General features: G+C 57.2%; 2 protein-coding genes across 3 annotated transcripts in view; one reads left to right on the plus strand and one right to left on the minus strand.

The window, feature by feature from the left end:
• CCDC97 (coiled-coil domain containing 97) overlaps positions 1-4497 on the plus strand; it is a 10113-nt gene extending 5616 nt beyond the window's left edge. The window contains exons 4-6 of the mRNA XM_029925800.1: positions 1-169; positions 588-717; positions 2453-4497. The exon at positions 1-169 is cut by the window's left edge and continues 4 nt beyond it. Of these exons, the coding sequence (XP_029781660.1) occupies positions 1-169; positions 588-717; positions 2453-2573 (420 nt within the window). The 3' untranslated portion in view covers positions 2574-4497. The remainder of the gene's footprint in view (positions 170-587; positions 718-2452) is intronic.
• Positions 4498-9309: 4812 nt separating this feature from the next.
• The window catches only part of TGFB1 (transforming growth factor beta 1), a 14869-nt gene continuing 2111 nt past the window's right edge, over positions 9310-22067 (minus strand). Inside the window, exons 2-7 of one of the 2 annotated variants that reach the window (XM_029925158.1) lie at positions 19562-19722; positions 18307-18424; positions 16637-16714; positions 16336-16483; positions 10074-10227; positions 9310-9588 (exon numbers count right to left, since the gene is read on the minus strand). In XM_029925158.1, the coding sequence (XP_029781018.1) occupies positions 9430-9588; positions 10074-10227; positions 16336-16483; positions 16637-16714; positions 18307-18424; positions 19562-19722 (818 nt within the window). In that variant the 3' untranslated portion in view covers positions 9310-9429. Of the gene's footprint in view, positions 9589-10073; positions 10228-16335; positions 16487-16636; positions 16715-18306; positions 18425-19561; positions 19723-22067 lie in introns of both variants that reach the window. The other variant, XM_029925157.1, reaches the window with a different exon arrangement.

Genomic DNA, 22067 nt, shown 5'->3' on the forward strand with positions numbered 1-22067 from the left:
CCCGAGCCCGGCGCCCCCGGCCCCGCCTGCCCCCTCTCCGACCTGCTGCTCCAGTCCTGCGAGGAGCGGGAGCTGCAGCAGCGGCTGCTCCAGCAGCAGGAGGAGGAGGAGGCCTGCCTGGAGGAGGAGGAGGAGGAGGAGGAGGAGGAGGAAGACAACGATGAGGAAGGTGAGGGCCAGTACGGGAAGGCCCCAGGGCCTGGGACTGGGGGGGGACCTACAAGGTCAGACACCCCTTTCCTGCTTGCCCTGAGTGCCCAGCCTCTCTGTCCCCAGCCCCCTCCTCAAAGTCCCCACGGAGTCCCTCGCCTCCAGGACATTACTCACGCTGATCCCTCTGCCAGGAATGCCTTCCCTTCCCCACCCTTCAGGTAGCAGGTGCCACCCCCGTTTTGCAGCCTCTAGAGCGCTGTCCTGCCCTCCCATATGTGGTGTGTGCCCTGGGAGGGCAGGACTGGGGCTGCCTCGGTCAGCGCTGTGTTCCCAGTGCCACCAGCACAGAGGAAGCCACCTCTCTGTGGGGCGGTGTTCAGCCCGTGCCCCAGGCACCCGTGCCATCCCCCCGCCATGGGTGTCTGCCCCCACAGACCAGGGCCCTGACAAAGACGCAGAGGCCTGGGTCCCTGACTCGGAGGAGAGGCTGATCCTGCGGGAGGAGTTCACCAGCCGAATGCACCAGCGCTTCCTGGACGGCAAGGACGGCGACTTTGACTACAGGTGACTTGGGCCCCCTTCCCCAACCTGGCACTCCACAGCCCGCGGCCCAGGCATATGGGTTTCAGATCAACCAGGGATCGGTGAGGGGCCTTGGACTAGCTTCGTCCATCTCTAGGCCTCAGTCCCCTCGCCTAAAGAAGGGACCGAACAGGGCCGATGGTCAGCTCAAATGTGATAACACGTTGAAATATTTCCATTTGGGTGAGTGGTGGTGGTCTGGAAGGATGCCAGTGCCCCAAGCCCCTCCGAGCACCCCAGCTTCTTCCTCAGGCCCCCAGATCCCCTACGGGTGCTGCTTGTTGTGTCCCCACTGTAACCCAGGGTGAGACACACAGCCACTGCTTTGGAAAGGATTTTGTCATCAGGAAAAAGGACACAGAAGAGTGAAGTGTCAGCGTCAAAGATAAATGGCTCTGACAGCTGAAGCGGTCTTGCCTTGTGGGTGTGACAGCCGAAGGCCTGGCTTCAGACCCAGCCTCAGCAAGCAGACTCTCGCCCGCTGTGGGGCGCACAATGGCCTGACCTAGGTGCCCCCCCTCCACCTCCCTGGCTCCAGAGGCAAGCCTGGCTGATCGGCTTCCGGCTGGGGTGGAGCCTCCCGGCCCGAATTACCACACAGAGTGGGGCGCAGAGGGCCTGGGCCATGGGGAGCCCTCAGAAAGCTGGGTGCCCTGGGGAAATGGGGTATAGCTTGAGGAATAGGGATGAGCGGGGACCAGAGCCCGTCCCCCCTAGAGGGCAGCTGCTGGGCAGTAGGGCCAACGGGTTCCCACCATGTGCTGAGCACCTGCTGCATCCCGACTGTGAGGATAAAGCAGCCAGCAAAGCTGATGAACGGTTTTCCCTGCTCTGAAGGGGGACTCACTTTAGTGAGGAAGCAAAGGAAGTATTTAGCATCTAATGCTGCCGGGCCCATGAAGAAAATTAAAGCAGGGTTGAGGGGCGGGGGGTAGGGGTGGAAGGTAGTGTTGAGGGGGCCAGGGTGCCTACCTGAGCAGGTGACATATCAGCAAAGACTTGCAGGATGTGAGGGGAGTAAGGAACATAAGTATCTGGGGTCAGAAGTTTCCTAGCAGGGGGGAGAGCTGGTGCAAGGGCCCTGAGGCAGCTTGGAGGACCAGCAAGGTGGCGAGGGGCGAGGAGCAGGCGGTCTCCTCAGAGGTGGCAGGGCCGGATCCGACACGGCTTCCTACACCGAAGCGAGTTACATCAGAGTCACGGGAAGGTGTGGTGCGGAGCCAGGGCTCCGCCTCACAAGTTAGGATCAAGTGCGCTCAGGGCAGACACTTCTCAGCCCTGTTGACCTTTTGGGCCAGATGATTCTTTGTACGCATTGTCCTGTGAACAGCAGGGTGTCAAGCAGCATCCCTGGTGTCCCGTCCCTGGGAGCCAATAGGAGCCCTCCCCCTCCACCAAAACAGCTGCACTCATCCCCAGATGTCCCCTGAGGGCCAGAAGCTTCCTGGTTGAAAACCATTCCGGGGGCTGTGAGTCCCCCCGTCTCCCACATCGGCCAGCTCTTTGAAAGAAACCAGAAGTTCGTACGTAAAATCAGTTTTGAGGCCCTGAGCAACTCGATGCCCCCCCCACCCCAGGTCAGCTCTGATTTAGAGCCTCCGGCATATGACCTATGATGCTGGGACCCCCCCCCCCCCCTGCTCCTCCAGAGGGTGAGAAGCAGGGAGACTGGGGTGGGAGGGGGCAGAGCTGGCCCCTGACAGCCCCTCCCCCACAGCACGGTGGATGACAACCCCGACTTTGACAACCTGGACATCGTGGCGCGGGATGAGGAGGAGCGGTACTTCGATGAGGAGGAGCCCGAGGAGGCGCCCAGCCCAGAGCTGGATGGGGATTGAGGGCCGTGCCGCCGCCCACCCTTCCCGTGACTTCCTCCAGGGGACAGCAGGGCAGCCGCCCTACACCCCCGGGTGCCTTCCTGGCCCACCCCCGCCCCCTCCCTGAGTGGGGCTCCCTACCTTCCCTGCACTCTCCTCCCCCACCCCTGCTCTCTCTCACTAGCTTTTCTCCATCCCGCCCCTCTTTCTACGCATCACTCTCTTTTTCCTCTCTGCCTTTCTCTCTCGCCCCTTCTGTGGGCCTCGGCCTCCAGTCCTCCCCTTGATGGAGGCCGGCGGCGCCCTTTGTGGCTGGGGCCGGCCGGGCCAGTGCGGGGTCCTGGGCCTCAGGTGCTTCCTGCCTGCACGCCCCCACCTCTCAGCCTCCATGCCACCTGCCTGTGGCCCTCCGCCTCTCAGCTTCTCTCTCTCTGGTTTCAGGGTCGTCTCCCTGCCCCCCCACCCCGCTGCTGAGGAAGAAGCCTCACTGGGGAGGCTACCAGCTCCCACCTCTCCCCTCAGGACGCAGGCTTGGGAGGGGGTGTGGGAGCACTGGGGCCATGGGCCTGCAAGCTTGGGTGTGGAAGGAGGGGGCCTGGGGAGGGGGGGCTCTCCCCTCTCTGCCCCACCGGCCAGCCCCTCTCTGCCTGGCCACCACAATTTTCCCTTCCTTCACTTCCTCCGCCTCCTTCTCCCTCTCCTGTTTACACTCCCCAAATACACACAGGCTGTTATCATGGGTCCTGAGTCATCCCACACACACACAGCCTGCCCCAGCCTCCCTGCCCCCAGCTGGCCACAGGGCCCGCCCCACAGAGCCCCCCGCTGCCCCAGGCTAATGGGAGCCAGATGGCCTCTTGGTGACTCAGCCACTGGCCTGTGGGAACCCAGGCGTCCTGCCTTCCCATGCCCCCATACCCGACTCCTGCTCCCCCAGTAGACACACACACAGGGGGTCAGCTGTTGGTGGGGGGCACAGGCCACGGGTCAGAGAGAGAGGGCCTGGGGACCCCTCACTGCTTTGAGCCAGAATGGGGACACCCTGTTAACAGCCAGGCCCGAAGACACTCAAAACCACCTCAGGCATGTGGCCCAGAGTAAAGGGGAGACCCCCAAGGCCTCCGGGGACCACAACTCTTGACCCCTGGGCCTCAGCTCTGCCCTCTGGGTCAGCCAGAACTAGAGTCAGACACAGACAGAAAGTGAGAGCTGGCCTAGAGGCCGAGGGCCATTCACACGGAGAGACCATTAAACGAGGAACTTCGGTCACGGAGTGGTGCTAGCCTATTCCAGGCCTCATGGGCCTGATGCCCCACGGAGTCCTCCAAACAGCCCCACGAACCAGAGACCGGGCTCCATTTCACAGGTGAGGGGAGGAGGCCAGGGGGGAGATGGTACTGGCTTGAGGCTGCACGGCCATCAAAGAAAAACCAGGTCTAGAACCTCACAGGTCCTAGAGACCATTCTAGCCTGTGTGTCAGCTGTCAGGGCCACTGGGAGCGGACAGACGCATGGACTTCCTCAGAAAGGCCAAGAAGAGACTGTCGAGGGTGATGCCAGCAGCTAACACTCTGAGGCCCTCCCCACGTGCTCAGCACCATCCTGCTCACAGGCTTGGAATCGTCTGGATGGTGTTTTAGGCAGCACCTGGACCAGAGCCATCGCGGCGGTCCTACTCCACACGTCCTGCCAGTATTGACGCCCCGGCTCCCAGAGTAGCCCCCCCCCCCACCCCGATCGGCTGGCCGGCCAGACTCCCCCCTCCGAGAGCCAGAGGACAGAAGATGTTCGTCCCTTGGGTGTGCGTGTGCGTCGAGAGAACTTTCTAACCCAGGGAGCAGCCCCGAGTGAGGTGTGGATTTCCATCAGTCGGTCGACAACGCTGTTTGTGATATGCCTCGCCGCACACGGATTTGTTATATAATAAAAAGCGATGAGAGACACAGCAGTTGAGTCAGAATTCGGGTTAGTCAGATGGTGGAGGCGGGAGCGTCTGCAGCTGAGACAGAGGTGGGGCCCGTCAGGAGAGACTGCGGGAGACACACCCCCGGCACAGCCCCCGCAGCTGCGACTGGACCCTGAGGAGCCAGGGGTGACTGTCCCTCCGCCCCCCAGGCCTGGGTCCACACAGGCGGAGAGGCTGAGTCAGGGAGGGAGGGCCCGCCAGGGGAGAGCCCCTCCGTGGGCATCCGGCCCCCACCCCTGTCATCTCCTGTCTGTCCTGGCTGGGCTGTCCCGGCTGCCGCCCGCACCCCCGTCTGACCCCTCTGTGTGTCCTGCTCTCTCATCCTGTCCCTCCCACCGCCACCCCTCTCTCCCCTCTCTCTCTTCTTTTGCCTCTGGCTGCCCGAATCTCCCATCGCCTCCCACTTCCCTTGTCAGCTCTCTGCTCTTCCCCCATTAGCCCTACCCCTGCCACCCCTGCCACCTCCCGCCTGCTCATCCCTCCACATGGGTCCCTGAGCCTGTGTGACCATTCCTGTGTCTTCGTCCGGAGTCTCCGCCCCCATTTCCCCCTCTCCCTGTGGTCCCTGGCTTGCCCCTTCACCCCGTCCGCTGGCCCCACTTCTCTGTCCCCCAGACCCTGGGAAGCTCAGTGGGGATGTCCAGGTCAGAGGGTCAGAGGGAGCCCAGGCTGAGGGGTCGCCGCTGCACCCTCATCCAGGAGGGGGCAGGAGGGGGCGGCGAGGTTGTGGCCTGTCTGGCCAGAAGGAAATGTCTGTGCTGTGGCCTGGTCACCCCCGCCCCCAGGACCTGCCGCGCTGCCACCGCCCCCGCCCCCGGGCTGGGGCAGAGTAAACACAGCCGCCGGCAGCCGGGATATTTATACCGAGGTCCGGGCGCGGGTCCAGTGCCCACCACAGCCCCTGCCCTGCCCGCCCGCCGCAGCCAGCCCCGAGCCAGCGTGGCACCAGCCGGCAAGGGGACACACCGCAGACGCAGCCTCCACTCAGCGCAGAGGCCACTGGGCGTGTCGCTCGGGATGCCGGCAGCTTCCCTGGGGACACACCGTGCCCGCCCCAGCCCTGGAAACACCAGCACAAAACGCAGCCCCGCAGGACACCCTGCCAGCCCGCTGAGACTCCAAAGGCCTCGAACCCGCTGCAAAATAGAGACCCACATGACAGCTCCCACACTAAAGCCGCCAGCCCACAGTCAGGAGACAGAATGCAAACACCACCTGCTCCCAGGGCCCACGACACGGCTCCCTGCATGGACATACATTCACACCAGCACACGGGGAGGACAACAGCAAGCTTAATGAGGACACACCCACAGGCACAGCCGCTCCCGATACCAGCCCTGCACACACGGATCGCAAACATCGGACACACACACAACACATGCACCGGAAACACAGCTCCCCAGGCAAACACAAAGCACAACCTCTCCCGGAAACACACACACACACGTACACACACACACACACACACACACACACACACACACACACACTGAACATCCACATTTCAAGTCAGACTTACTGAAGAATGCACAAACCTACACCCAGCGAACAACAGCAAAGACCCCTCACGCACAGACTCGCAGTCCCACCACGGAGCCCGGCTTGTAAACAGAAACACAAAACTCAAAACTCAGACGCACACACTAGAAGCGCAGTACAGGCAGACACATTGAGGGGACACGTGCTGGGGACACCCGCTTTGGCAGTACCTGTGCACACCCAGCACAGCCGGCGGGCACCCCCTGGTGGGTCAGAAACCCCCATGCTGGACACACAAAATCCACAGCACCAAGCTTGCGCGCGCGCGCACACACACACACACACACACACACACACACAAACAAAGGGGTTCTGAACACGTTCAAATTTACATTAGAAACACCCTAAAGCTACCACCGCTCGCGGGGAAGGGGCTTTCTCTTTCATACTCTCTCCCCCTCCTCTCCCCTCCCCGCTACCTCCGCTACCTCCGGCTGACCCAGCCCCCAGACCTGTCTGGGGGAGGGGGCAGGAAGGCCTGAGTTGGCCTCCCCTGCCCTGCTTCCTGCCCCGTGGGGGCCGGACGGGAAGCTGGGGCTCCAGCCGGAACCCAGGCTCCCCCCACGACTTCCCTCCCCTCCTGGGCTGCCCGCACAGGAGTGGGGGAGGGAAGGGGGAAGCCCCCCCCCCCCGAACCCCCGTCCTCCCCCTGCGTTTGGCGGGATGCGGGGTGCGGGACTGGCTTGTCCCCACGGGGTCTGATGCCCCCGCCCCCGTGCGGGGCTGGGGCCTCCCGCAGGCGGCCCAGGAAGGTGCTGAGCCCGCAAGTTTCCCTTCCTGGGCGGCCTCCGAGCCAGCTCAGCCCGGCGGGCAGGTGGGCGGGGTGTGCCACGAGGGCGTGGCAAGGGCTCCGGCGACCGCGGGAGTGTGAGGCCCGGGTGTGCAGCCAGGACTTGCCCTGGGCCCGGGCACGGGCTGGGCGTGCGAGGTCCGCGACCCTGGGGGTGTGTCTGGGTGTGTGGGACTCGCTCCGTCTGGGCCCTGGGGTGTGACAGCGTGTCTGGGTCTGACGGGGCAGGGCCTGGTGGGACTCCCCGGGCCGGAGCATGTGGGGCCCGGAGACGTCAGACTGAGTGGGCAGGACCCGCCTGACGTCTGTGATCGTGAAGTGTTTCCGTGTGTGGTGTGTGTGTTTGGGTGGGACTGTGACGTGTCAGGTTGTGTGCGGTGCATTGTGACCCCAGGAGTTAGGATGTTTGTGTTAACTTTTGGTGGATCCCAAGCAGGAGTCTCCTGATGGGGCTCTGATGCTGGGAGGTGTGTGTGTCTGTGCGGGGCACGGCCTCTTGAGTGTATCTGGTGCGTGGCAGTCGGTCCGTGACCCTTCAGAATGTTTGTGCCCCTGCGTTTTGCTGTGTCCCAGGGAGGCTCCAAGGCGGGGCTGTGCAGCGGGGATGGGGCTTTCACTGCCGCCAGGTGTCAGGAGTTGTGTATCCACACTGTGGCTCCGGAAGTTGAATGTGTTTGCAAGACGGAGGGACCCGGTCCAGAGTTGCGACTCTGCTTTGAACGTGGACACGTGTGTGTAGCTGTGCTGCATTTTCATGGGGCTGCAGTGACCACAGTCTGTGTCACTGTGTCCTTGCAAGTGTCCCCACACAGAGGCTGGTGAACATGGCAGTTATGTCCTTACAGAGTGAACCCCACCTAGGCAATCCCTGGGCCAAGGAGCAGGACAGGCGGCCCTGGGAAGGGCAGGAGAGAGTCACGGGGAACTGAAACCTGGGAGGAAGAGGGGCCAGTGCGGGGCTGAGAAAGAGGAAGCAGGAGACAATTCACAGGCAAGACAACAGCAGATGGAGGGCCGCCCTGGCTCAGGGCACTGTCATTTCGCACTTGGACAAATGGTCTCCCTGCAGCCCCTGTGCCCCCATTCAGTCTACTCAACATCAGCCAGAGGGACCCTCTGTGCACCTAAGTCCAATCACACTCCTCCATTGGGAGCCCCGAGTGCAAGTTCTCCCGGGTCCCCCCACCCCGCCCCCAGGCCTGAAGGGCCTGGAAAGCAGAAAGCAGTAGCAGTGCAGAGGTTATGTGCCTAGAGCCTCAACTCCAGCTGTCTGGATTCGAATCCCAGCTCTGCCACGTGCTAGCTGTGTGACCTTAACAAGTGAACTGAACCTCTCTGTGCCTCTGCCCTGGCATTCCCTCTGTAGAGTGGGGAGCAGAGGGTCCCTAGAGCAGGAACTGGCAAACTTTTTCTATGAAGGGCTGGAGTAACTATTTGTGACTCTGCATACAGTTTTACTCATCTGTGCCCCAGCAGCACCGAAACAGCCCTAGGTGATGCTCCAATAAAACTTTATTTACAGACACAGGCAAGTGGGTCAGAATTGGCCTGCAGGCAGCCGTTTGCCAACCCCTGCTCTGCTGGGCTGTGGGGAGGATGCCAGAGCTCGTAAGCCATACCTGGCCCCGGGAATATCAGTACCGTCCGGCCTGTGAGTGTTAATGACCTGACTCAGCTCCCAACACCCTTCCCCTATCCCTCTCCCTTCCAACCACATTGGCCTTTCCTCCCACTGCCACTCACTCCAAGTTCATCCTTGAGGCCAGGCTGTGCCTAGGTCTTCCTACCAAGAACACTCTTCCCAGGTGCTCCCCCCAGACTACGCTGTGGACTTCCTTCAAGTCCCAAATTCTACCTCCTCCGAGAAGCCCTCCCTCCACCCCTAAACCATCTCTCACTCCGTCCTGCTTTCCTGTCTAAGTACCACTTCCCATATTTGTCTTCTCACAAAGTAGTTCCTGGTGGGCAGGAACTAGTCCTTTAACCTTGCTAGGCTTTGGTTTCCTCACCTTTAAAGTGGGTATACGTTATGAGCGGCACCCGGGTGGCTCAGTGGGTTAAGTTTCTGACTCTTACATTTCAGCTCAGGTCAGAATCTCACAGTTCATGAGTCCAAAGTGGAGCTCTGCACTGACACCTCGGAGCCTGCTTGGGAGTCTCTCTCTCTCTCTCTCTCTCTCTCTAAGTAAACAAACATGGAAAAAAATAGAGTTTTATCAGAGTCCCTGTATGTCACAGCTTTGTTGTGGTGATTAAATTAATGTATCAATATAAGGCACTTAGATTGGGGCACAGGGTGCTCAATAAATAAATCTAACTAGTGTTCGTGGGGAGTACTTAGAACATAAGTGCTCAGTAGACGTTTGTGAGAGGAAATTAAGGTAGACGGAACAGGAATCCAGGAACGTCGGGAATGTCGGGAGGGAGACCCCATTTGGGGACCCAACCACACACACACAGACCCCAGTCTTCTCTCCACCTTTAATCGACCCCAGCGGGGTCCTTAAATACAGCCCGGCGCAGCGGGCGGGGGCGGGGCCGGGCCTGCCGGGCGGGCGGGGCCTGCGGGGCGGGGCGGGGCCTCAGCTGCACTTGCAGGAGCGCACGATCATGTTGGACAGCTGCTCCACCTTGGGCTTGCGGCCCACGTAGTACACGATCGGCAGCGGCTCCAGGGCCTGTGGCACGCAGCAAGGAGCCGCCGAAGCGCCCGGGTTGTGCTGGTTGTACAGGGCCAGGACCTGCGGGCGGAATCAGGGTCGGGGGTCATGGGCGGTCCCACCCCGCCCGCCTCTCCCTCGGTCTTATCTCAGTCTGTTCCCAGTCTCTGACTCTCTCCCTTTTCCTCTTGCCTTGTCTTCGCAAAGTCTGTATCGGTGGCAGTGTGTGGACTCCCGGCCTTTCTCTGCTCATCCTGCCTCTCCCGTTCCCTCTCCTTCCGTCGTCTCCCCGCCTCCTACACAGGGTCAGGTCATTCGGTCTCCGTGGGTCTTGCCATAGACCGTAGATCCGTCTCCCTCTGCCTCCCCTCTCTACCTGCTCAGAGCCTGTCTCCTCCTATCTCTGTACCATCCTCTCTGATCTCCCGGTCTCTCTCTACTTCTCTCTCATCTGGCTAATTCCTCTCTGATTTTACCTCTTTGTCTCCTTCCACTCCCTGGGCCCCTGCTCCCCGCAGCCCACCCCCAGCCCCTCACCCCCCACCCCCGCCTGTGGCCAGATGCACCTTGCTGTACTGCGTGTCCAGGCTCCAGATGTAGGGACAGGGCCCCAGGCAGAAGTTGGCGTGGTAGCCCTTGGGCTCGTGGATCCACTTCCAGCCCAGATCCTTGCGGAAGTCAATATAGAGCTGCCTAACGCAGCAGTTCTTCTCCGTGGAGCTGCGGGTGGGGGGAGGGGGCCGGGTCAGAGGGCGCATGGCTGCTGCGAGGGCAGCTACCCCCGGGGGGGGGGGGCACCCCGGTTGCCCCCAGCACAGCCCCCATCTCGGTCTGATAAACAGCAACCATAACAGTAACAGCAACGATAATCACTAACACTGATAAAGCGCTCCCTTTGGTCAAGCCCCGTGCCAAGGGCAGCATACTAAACATCATCTCAGGCAAGGCTCCAGACAACCTGTAAGAAAGTCAAATGACCACGCGCACGTCCCAGGTTCTATGTGTGCCACAAATATGTGTTGAACCAGGACCAACTGCTTGGCTGGAATCTACTCGGGGCTCAGTACAAATGAAACAGACAGGAATCCCTACCTTCTGGGGCCACGTCCTAGAGAATGTCATGTCGAATCTCTGTTGTGAACATGGCTCAAACATGGTGTCTCTTGGGGCAAATGCCCAAGCCCTCACCAGGAAGCCCCAAGGCAGCGCCTCGTCAGCTGATCTCAACTCCCTCCCCGCTCTCCCTAACTCCAGACGCTGGAGCATCCTCCCTGTTCAAATACAGTCCTGCCTCAGGACCTTTGCACTCACTCACCCCGCCCTCCTGGCTTGCTATTCCCACAGATATCCACTCTGGTTCGTTTCTTCAGTTCATTGAAATGTATGCTCAGGTGCCCCTTACACAGAGAGCCTTAACTCCTAGAACGCTGCCTGACACGTGGCATATAGTCAATAAATACTAGTTAAACAAAATCAATATCCTTTTCTCAGAGCATCCTTTCTGGACCAGCCTACCCAAAGTACTCATCCAAACGATCTTGGTTGCTTTTATCTACAAAAAGCAATTTTCCGTAACAGGAGAAAAATTTAACCAGAATAGGAAAAGAGTCCCCAATATCTATTTTTTTCTTTCCTCTTCCTAATTTATTTTCCTTTTCTTTTTTTACTGTTTATTTATTTTTGGGGGGGGAGGGAGGGGCAAAGAGAGGGAGAGAAAGAATCCCGAGCAGCCTCTGTTCGGTTGGTGTAGAGCCCGACCTGGCGCTTGATCCCACGTACTGTGAGATCATGACTTGAGCTGAAATCAAGAGTCGGATGCTTAGGGGCGCCTGGGTGGCTCAGTCGGTTAAGCATCCGGCCTCGGCTCAGGTCACGATCTCATGGTTCGTGGGTTTGAGCCCCACTTCAGTCTCTGTGCTGGCAGCTCAGAGCCTGGAGCCTGCTTCAGATTCTGTATCTCTCTCTCTCCGACCCTCCCCAGCTCACACTGTCTCTCTCTGTCTCTCAAAAATAAGTAAAAAAACAAAAAAAAATTGGATAAACAAGAGTCAGATGCTTAATCAACTGAGCCGCCCAGGTGCCTGATTTATTTTCCTTCTAAAACTTATTGCCACTTGGTGCGCCTGGTTGGCTTAGTCAGTAGAGCATGTGAGTCTTGATCTCTAAGTTGTGAGTTCGAGCCTCACATATATAATATATATCTTCTATATTATTTATTTTGAGAGAGAGCACAAGTCGAGGAGGGGCAGAGAGAGAAGGAAGAGAGAGAAGCAGGCTCCATGCCGTCAGTGCAGAGCCCAAAGCAGGGTTTGAATTCATGAGGTCATGACCTGAGCTGAAATCAAGAGTCGGACACTCAGCCGACTGAGCCACCCAGGCGCCCTTAAAAAGCATGTTGGAAGGGCGCCTGGGTGGCTCAGTCAGTTAAGCATCGGCTTTGGCTCAGGTCATGATCTCGCGGTTTGTGGGTTTGAGCCCCACATTGGGCTCTGAGCTGACAGCTAGCTCAGAGCCTGGAGCCTGTTCCAGAGTCTGTGTCTCCCTCTCTCCCTGCGCATGCTGTCTCTCTCTCTGTCTCTCAAAAATAAATTAAAAAAAAAAAAAAACAGAAAAAAAAATTTGAAAAAAAAAGCACGTTGAAGAATAGTGATGTATATTTTACTGCCCCAGACTCAACATCCCTGTCCCATATGCTCAGAAGCAAAAGCCAGCGCCCCCACCCCCAAACAGGGCCCAGGCTCCTGCTTGTCTAGAAAGAACCGGGGCATTTTATGTGCTGGCCTCTGGGGCTGTGGCTGAGCTGGGCAAGGACTCTGGCTAAAAGGCCTGATTCATGGGCAGCACGAACACTTTATATTCCAGGTTCATATCATATGAAAGAGATACTATTCAAAGCTACAGGTAGACTATGATCCAAATTCTGTTTTGCATAAAAGGACTAGAAGGAAATATATTCAAGTGCGGATTTTTTTACACGCGGTAGTGTGATGGGTGATATCTCTCTGTATTTTCCAAATTCTTAACAGCGGGTATGTGTTACTTTTAGAATAAGAAAGAGAGGAAGGAAAGAAGGAAGGGAGGGAGGGAAGGAGGCAAGAAGGGAGGGAGGAAGGAATATAGAGCGCCCTCTCCACACCTCCCCCCAGAAAAAAGAATACTCTGCAATTTGGGCAAAATAAAAAATATATGGATGTATATAAGTGTTTCAAACGGACAGTGTCTCTGGAGAGAGACACAGATGCAGTGACAGTGACTGCCTCCTCTTCAGAGGGGGTGCAGGTCCGAGCTGGAGGGTCTTGGAGTTGTCCTTCTAGGTTTGGGCATGTGCGCGTACTCACCTATCCAAAAAGTAATCAACAGAGAATTAACCAACCTCAAAACCCTACGAGGCAGACCTTATTATTCTTCCCATTTGGAGGATGAAGGAACCGAAAGGCCGCCTGCTCACATGCAGCGTGTAAGTGGTGGAGCTTGGGGCCAGGTTCACGGCCAAGGCTGTGCCTCCCTGGGGAGCCTGAGGCCTCATCTGTCCTGCGCAGCCAAGTCAGCTCAAGCGGAGCAGGAAAGAAGAGGCCGTGATCCAGCATTTCCAGGGGCAAGACCAAGGCCTCTCCTAAAGCCACAGAGGGGAGCCAGGATTCTGAGATCCTCCCCAGTCTGGTTGGGCCTCAGTTTCCCCATCCGTCCAGAGGCACAGGGGATGTTAGATCATATAAGGGATTGTTCGGGGCCAAGGAGGCATCAGGAAGTCCATGTGTGGGTTCAGGGAGGTTCCTGAGCTCCTGAACCCCCAGGCACATGTGTGCATTTATAGACATATTTCTGGGGAACTGTCCTGGCTTTCGGCTTCTCAAGGGTGTCCTAAACTCACAGAAGGGAAAGAACCCCCTGTCGAAAATAGTCTTTTATTCCCGGTTCAACCCTGGCTGGGGGTTTGGAGATCCTAAGATTGGAATAGTCCGTGACCCTGATTACCCACCTGAGACATCCTTTCTGTGGGGTCCCCAGAGCAGCAGAAGTGCCATCTGAGAACTTATGGGGAATGTAAATTCTCCGGCCCCACCAAAGACCTCCTGAGTCAGAAACTGCAGGGCATGGGGTGGGGCTGGGCTGGAGGACAGCAGGCCATATTTAACAATCCTCCAAGTGACTTTGAAGCACTTTTTTTCCCCTGTTTTTTATTTTTATTTTTTTGAGAGAGAGAGAGAGACAGCACGAGTAGGCGAGGGTCAGAGAGAGAGGGAGGCACAGAATCTGACACAGGTTCCAGGCTCTGAGCTAGCTGTCAGCATAGAGCCCGACACAGGGCTCGAACCCCTGAACCGCGAGACCATGACCTGAGTAGAAGTTGGACGTTTACCTGACTGAGCCACCCAGGCGCCCCTTTGTGGCATTCTTTAACCCATTTGTTCAGTGCAACTTCGAGGCCTCTTGCAAAGTTTTTTTTTTTTTTTTAAGTAAGCTCTCCACCTAACATGGGACTTGAACTCATGGCCCTGAGATCAAGACTCTCATGCACTACCGACTGAGCCACCCAGGCGCCCCTCTTGCAAAGCTCTTACAAATGGGAAAAGAAACCCACTTGGGGCCCCAGGACAGCCTGGAGGGCCTCACACTGGATGTTGGGGAAGAGTTCAGTGAGGCAAACTTCCACAATCTCATGTCATGGCCAAGTTCACTGCATCTCTGCCCCCTACCCACTTCCTCTCCTCCACCTAACGGTTTCAAGACACATGCCACCCACCAGGTCATTTCATCCATAAATATTTCCACATGTATCTCCAAGAAAGTTAGGACTACTTTAAAACACATCCACAATACCATATAAGAAAAATTCTCAATTATTGCTCGATATCATCAAATCTCTAATCAGGGTTCACATTTCCCCAACAGTCTCACAAACATCTTTTTGTTTTTACTAATCTGCATGAATCAAGATCCAGAGAAGGGTTACACAGAGCAATTACTTATTATGTATCTTAATATTCTTTTAGAAATCTACGGAACTCTCTCTCTACCTCCCCCCTCTGCATTGTATTTGTTGAAAAAAGTGGGTCAGACTTCCCACAATCTAATCATTGTTGACTGCAAGCTCCTGGTGTTCTTTAACACGTTCCTCTGTCCCTGTGTTTCTAGAAAATTGGTAGTTGGAGCTACTGTCTTGCTCAGCTGCAGATTCAATTTTTTTTTTTACATTTATTTATTTTTGAGAGAGAGAGTGAGACAGAACGTGAGCAGGGAGGGTCAGACAGAGGAGACACAGAATCGGAAGCAGGCTCCAGGCTCTGAGCTGTCAGCACAGAGCCCAAAGTGGGGCTCGATCCCACGAACCGTGAGATCATGACCTGAGCCGAAGTTGGACGCTTAACTGACTGAGCCACCTAGGCGCCCCTGCAGGTTCTGTTTTTGGCACAACTCCTTAGGTCACACTGTGTCCCTTCCTGCGAAGGCTCCCAAGGCTGGCTGCCTCCTTTTGTATTCTTACTAATAACATTAATAACGTTCATTCATTCATGGGATTGCTGGGCTAAGGCTGTGCTGGTGCTAGGTTTGGAAGCAGAGCTATAGTTTTCAGAAGGGGAACAGCATGTAACAAAGCCCAGAGGTACCTCATCCCAAAATTGAGCAGGTGGGGGACAAAGGTCAGATTATCATTCGTATTCTCCAACATCTAACTCTGAGTTTCAACACGCTAAGGAATCCAACTTTTCAACTTTCTTAGATTGTAATACTCCAACATCTCAATTCGCACACTTCAATGGCATTTCCAGCTTTCTAGGATTCCCGTAATTCCAACTCTCCGGGATCTTGCCATTCGGGAATTATGACATCTCAACATCAATACAACATTCCACAACCCTGAGCCCATCACTCAAGAGGTCCAAGCTGCCACCTCCGAAGATCCCAGCTTCCCAAGAGTCTAGCATCCCAGCACTGGCTCGGATACCAATAATCTGGCTTTCTCCAACCCCAATATTTGTAGAAGTTAGCTGTTATTGTTTCTGTTATATGGGAGAGAGCAAGGTGGGAGGGAAGGGCAGCGGGAGGGGGAGAGAGAGAGACAGAGAGAATCCCAAGCAGACTCCATGCTCAGGATGGAACCCAGCCAGGGCCTTGATCCCAGAACCCTGGCATCATGACCTGAGCTGAAATCAAGAATCATATGTTAAACGGACTGAGCCACCCGGGCACTTCAGTTTTTGTTTTGTTCTGTTTTTTGTTTTTAAGTAGGCTTCATGCCCAGCACGGAGTCCAATGCGGAACTTGAACTCATGACCCTGAGGTCAAGACCTGAGCTGAGATCACGAGTTGGCTGTTTAAGCGACCAGCCACCCAGGTGCCCCACAAATGCTAGTATTTTAACAATGGCCTCCACCATTCTGGGCCCAATATTCAAGGTCTCCGGTCTGCCAACACTGGAGACTCCAATCTGTCAATGATACAGGAATCCGATGCTGAATTCCCAAATTCTAGGATCCCAACATTCCTGGAGTCCAACATTCTCAGATTCCCATCATGAGCACTGAATTCTATGTCCTAGGATCCCAACATTGTAGAACCCCAGCCTGCCAACACGGAACCTGTGATGCTTGGGTCCCTCATTCGACACACCAACATACCCACAAGAAACCTAGCTGAGCTCAACATCCTAGGACTCCACATCCCAGCGGCCTAGAACTCGGAGGCCATCCTCTGAGCCCTCCAGGCCGAAGCAGGTGCCAGCTCACACATAGCACCAACCAGGTGCCCAACCTGAGCGTCACCTGGTCGGCGCACAGCCATCACGCCACCAGCCAAGAATGCCCCGGTCAAGGGAGGAAAGTCCACCTGAAGCAGTAGTTGGTGTCCAGGGCCCGGCGGTGCCGCGAGCTGTGCAGGTGCTGGGCCCTCTCCAGCGGGGTGGCCATGAGGAGCAGAAAGGGCCGGTTCATGCCATGAATGGTGGCCAGATCACCTCGGCGGCTGGAACTGAACCCTGCTTTGGTTTGGAGTTGTAGGGTGTGGGGAAAGACACAAGACACACAATCTCAGATGGACGAAGCAGGGCAAGGGGCATGGGACGGAGGGCGCACGTGCACATGCATGCGCGCGTGTGGGGGCGGGGCCGGGCCACGGAGATGGGGCTCACCGTTGATGTCCACTTGCAGCGTGTTATCTTTGCTGTCACAGGAACAGTGGGCACTGAGGCGAAAGCCCTCTACTTCCCCTGTGGGAGTGGGGAGTGGGAAGCCAGCGTAAGGTGCGGTTCACCCCCCCTGACCCCACCGCAGGGGGATCAAACCCTGGGGGAGGGGGTTGGGCCTTCCGCCTATCTCTTCCCCTGCCTGCCCGCTCCCTGCACCCTCCTGCTCCAGCTCTTGGCCCTGCTTCCTCCTCGTTCTCCTGCTTTAGGTCTCAGCTCAAATGCTACCTCCTCAAGGAGGCCCTCCTGGACGCAGGCCCCTCCCCCACGTCACTTTATTTTCTCCATAGCACTCAACCCTCCCTGACATTTGTATTTGGCTATTTCCCTCATTGTGCTCAGTGGAAAGCAGGATCCATGGGGACAGAGATTCCTGTTTTCTTGCTCCCCGCTGGGCCTAGTCCACAGTCAGGAAAACAAACATCTACTGAGGGCAGCCAAGTGCCTGGCCCTGTTCTAAACTCTCTGTGAGCATTATCTCTTCTGGTCCTCGCCAAAGGTCCCCATTTAACGGGCATGAAAGCCAAGGCCCACACTGTGGAAATGATGGGCCCGGAGGGGGAAAGGTAGGGTTGGGGTGTAAACCCACAGGGCAGCTGTGGGAGAAGGGCTTCTTGAACGAATGCATGAAGGATTTTCTAAGCTCCCACTAGGTGCTGGGCCCTGTGCTGGGTGCTCTAGACTCCCCAGTGATCGAGACAGGCCTTTGTCCAGCAGCCCCCAGACGCTCCTGCCAGGCCCCACCTGATCTTTAAACCCCACCTTTCAACACCTGGCCGACCACCACTTATCCCCTAAGTCTCTGTGCTATCACCTTCCCCCAGGAAGCCGTCCCGGACGCTCTAGAATGGGTCCCACCAGCACTCAGGGCCTCCCTACCCCTCTACTGCTCCTTCGGGTTATCACTGCCGCTTACGGCCAGACCTTCTAGATGTCCAGAGGTGGCTGTGGGCCCCATGAAGGGAGCATCGAGAAGTTGTCTTAATTACCACTGTGCCCCCAGCATCACCCCACACAGGGAGGGGCTCAGAGCAGGGACCTACTGGCATTTGTTGAGGGGAGGCAGGAACACAAGAGAGATTGGGAAGGGGGATGTGGGCGCAGTGGACTCCGGTCAGACACAGTCCTCTTAACAGGCAGACCAGATGTGTCAGGCTCTCCCTGGACTCTGGGTGTGCCTGGAACACTCTTGCCCCTCCTTCTTTCCCAGACGGGTTCCACTCAACCCTCAAACTATCATATCCCCTCCTCCAGGAAGCCCTCCCTGACACCAGGCTGGGTCAGGCATCTCCTCTGGGCTCCCTATTCCAGCCCTCTCCAATCCGGGTCATTACCATCCAGTTCTCAGGTCTTTCCCCACTTCCCCCACCCCAAAAATGGACCATGGGCTCCGTGAGGGCAAGGGTGAGGCCATTTGGGTCACTACTGTGACCCCAGTGTCACCCGGCACAGGGCAGGTGCTCAGGAAATGGATTAAGCATGAATCAGTCAGGTCTGAGGGTCTAAGGAGGAAGGCCAGGTCTTGGCTGGGACATGGGGTCCTAGCTGCTAGGCAGGACAAACAACGGGGTCTATCTCATTGCAAAATAGGGGCGGGGCAAAGAAGCGGTCCTTACCTCCATGGCTCAGCCACTGCCGCACCACTCCAGTGACATCAAAGGACAGCCATTCCGGCGTGTCGCTGGGCGCCAGCAGCCGGTTGCTGAGGTAGCGCCAGGAATCATTGCTGTATTTCTAGGGGGAGAGGAGTTGGGGACAGACATTGTTTTAGATGCTGCTCCTCTCCCCCAAATACGCTGACTGCACCCCCACTCCTGCTCCACCAAACAGGCCTCCAGAGAGTCCATCAGACAGTCCCCTCCCAGACACCCACGCTGTGGGGCCCTGCAGGAACAACCCCCCACCAGGCGGGGCCCTGGGAGGAGAGGAGAGAGTCCCAGGCTGGGGGTCAAGGCACCTGGACAGCTCAGCCTCTGCCCTGAGTCCCTGCGGGGCCCCTCCCCAGCCTGAGTTCCCTCACTGGTGAAATGCCAGGCCCCTTTCAGCTCGGGCAGCCCCCCATCATGCCCTGAGCATACAATTCTGCAAATGTGACCCCTTGAATTCTGAGAGTCTGTAACTTTCTAGGGGCTATGTTAGAAGTCATTCCATAAATCCGGTGCTTGGTAGGCACCCCAAGAATGGCCCATTCAATGAACCTGGAACTTCTGGGAGACTGATGTTCTAGACACTCAGGAATCTGACAACCCCAAATCTAGATGCTGCAGAGGTCTGACGCCCGTGTGCAGTGACACACAGAACACTCCAGGCACTGGCAGCATGAAGCTGAATTCTCCAGACTTCCAAGAAGTTGACCACAGACAAACTTCCTTTGCTGTAAGAGTCTACCACCTACCATTAAACCCAAAGTCCCACATGACATGGACTCTAGGTCGCATAATCTTCTAAAGACTCCAGCCCTTCCAGAAGCCCCAGTCTCCGGGAGACGCTAACTCTTCGAGAACGGAACTATCCAAGGGAACTTTCTACGACGCTGGAAGTGTCCTTTATCTGTGGCATCCAAATTAGCAGCCACTACCCACACATTACTACAGAGCACTCGAAATATGGCCGGTGAGACTGACGGGTTGAATTTTTTCTCTTAGTCAACTTAAGTGGCCACGTGTGGCTAGTGGCTACCGTACTGGACAGAATGGTTGGAGAGCCTGCAAACTTTCAAGATTCTGGCCTCCTAAGTGTTTAGTATCCTAGGGAGCTAGGTGCCTGAAAGTTCCAAAGAGCCCCATGACTCCATAGCCCACGCACCCCATCCTTCCGAGTCTGTCGGGCCCAGTGCAGCCCACCTCTGGGCTCTGGGCCCCGGGCCCCCACCTGGTACAGCTCTACGTGCTGCTCCGCTTTTAACTTGAGCCTCAGCAGACGCAGCTCTGCCCGGGAGAGCAAGACGGGCTCGGACACTGCTTCTCGGAGCTCCGATGTGTTAAAGAGCATATAGATGCTGTGTGGGGTACGCTGGACTTTCTCATAGATTTCTAGGTGGGAGGAGCAGAGAGGAGGGATGTCAGGGGGGTGGCAAGGGTGGAGGGAGCTGGCACACCCCAAGTCTCCGAACATGGGCTCCCAGTGCTGACAACCCTGGGATGGAACCCGATTCCGACACTTTTTAACTGTGTGACCTTGGGCGAGTGGCTCTCCCTCTCTGGATTTGCTTCCCCCTCTGTAAAACGGGGTCTTAGCCACCCTTGTCTCCCATCATCTGTAAAGCGTCCACTCAGTACACAGCCTTAAGGGGGGCTGCTGTGCTTGTCCAGGCGCCCCCAGCACTTGAAGCCTCAGATGCAAATTGAAAGACAGGGGTAGGCTCGCAGGAGCTACCCTCCAGCTCTGTGACTTTGGGCAAGTCACATTCCTCCCCAGAACGTGGCTTTCCAGCTATGCTCTGGGTAATGACAACCCCAACAAGCTCTCTAACTGCCGACCAGGTTCTCCTGTGTGACTTTGGGCGAGTGAACTCCACTCTCGGAGTCAGATTCTCAACTGTAAAAGGAGGACGGAGGTTGGGCTGAAAGATTATATGCTGCCTCCCTCCTACTGTGACATTATTATTCTCATTACTATTATGAATTGCTTCCTGCCTTCTCTTCCTCAGCTGATTAGACAAGGCAAAGTTCATTGTAGGCAGGAATGGTTTTGGTGGAGGGAGGAAGAAAATCAGATAGAGTGCTTTCAGAGCACCTGGGTGGCTTAGTCAGTTAAGCATCTGGCTTCAACTCAGGTCATGATCTCACGGTTCGTGGGTTCAAGCCCTGCATCGGGCTCTGTGCTGACAGCTAGCTCAGAGCCTGGAGCCTGCTTTAGATTCTGTGTCACCCTCTCTCTCTGACCCTCCTCTGCTCAAACTGCCTCTTTCTCTCAAAAATAAATAATAAAGTAAAATGAAAAAAAAAAAAAAGAAAGTGCTTTCTGGTCTAGGAAAGGTTTGGGATGAGCAGGCAGGCCATGACCTTGTATCAACTGGGGCACATCCTTTTAAGGTCTCTGCAGCAGGGGTGCAGAAATAGTACAGACAGGATCTGATGAGAAAGGAGAGGAAACTCCTTCCATGGGCCCCTACACCAACTCCTCCCCACTCTAGCCACGCAGGACCGGGCCCCCCACAAAGAAGCCCTATCTTGACCCAGGGGTTACTCAGCAAACCCCAAAGGAAGTGTAGTGCAGGGGTGGAGGAGGGGGGACGGGTGGAGACTGATAGGGAGAGAGAAAGGAAGGGCAGGAGACAGATACAGAGGAAGAGAAAGGAAGGTCAGAGGGAGAGATGGAGAGACCACAGCGACAGGGAGACTGAGGGCGAGGAGGAAAAAGAGGGGAGGAAGAGACAGAAACAGAAAGACTCACGCATGGTATGCTGGAGAGGCACATGGGAAGGAGACATAGGGTTTGGGGGCGAGATGGAGCTCGGAGGGGAGAGGATTGAAGGTACCGGCGTTAGAGAAATCTCTACAACCAAGGTGAAAGCACCACGAAAAAGGCGAGCCCGAAATGTGGGTGGGGAGGGGCGTCACCTGGCTGGAGCTGCAAACCAGGCGCACGCATGCGTGGCCAGCGACCCACAGGTGCACGCCCAAGACAGAAAGTGAAATCAGGGAGGCTGCCCCAAACCTCCCGGCCACGCGGGACACCTAGGTCCCCGCGTGGGCGCCGAGGGGCCGGGCCCAGCAGCAGCCCCGCCCCAGGCTGGGGTGAAGAGGGCGGGAGGCGCCGCCGCCGCGAGGGCGGGAACAGACCTGCCCCGTCTCGCCCCAGGCTCCGCGCGCGATCCCCGCCCCCCGGGCAAGGAAAAGGAAGGGAGGGAGGGCGAGGCGGCCGGACGCTGGGGTTTCCCCAGCCTCCTGGAGAGGAACTGGGACTCTGGGGTCCAGACTCTCCTCGTTAGGCTCTGCGGGGTCCTCCTCCCCCTCCCCTCTTTCCGGGAGGGCAGGCTCCTCCCTCCGCGCGTGGCACCCACGTGGGGCTCCCTCGCGCCGACCCGCTCGGTTTTCTCACCCCGATCTTGCAGAGTCTCACCCACCCACCTCTCCCTCCAGGGCTCGACTCCTCACTCAGCCCACTTCCTCCCGTCCTGCGGCGTGGGGGGCTCGCTGCTCCCAGAACGGCACTGTTTCTGTCTCCCTCCACGTCCCCCTTTCTCATGCTTGTCTCCCCTCTCGCTAAGCCCCTTCCCACCACCCACTATTCTAGGTTTCCTGGGTGCTCGCTTCCCGTCCTGGGCTTCCTCCTCTCACGTCCGTATGCCAAATCCTCGGGGCACCTCGCGCGCATCCCCGGCGCCCCCCTGGAGTCTCCGCTGCTCTCCCGCTGCTACCCCCCCCCCCCCCCC

The sequence above is a fragment of the Suricata suricatta genome, chromosome 16, assembly GCF_006229205.1.
Source record: "Suricata suricatta isolate VVHF042 chromosome 16, meerkat_22Aug2017_6uvM2_HiC, whole genome shotgun sequence".
Lineage (NCBI taxonomy): Eukaryota > Metazoa > Chordata > Mammalia > Carnivora > Herpestidae > Suricata > Suricata suricatta.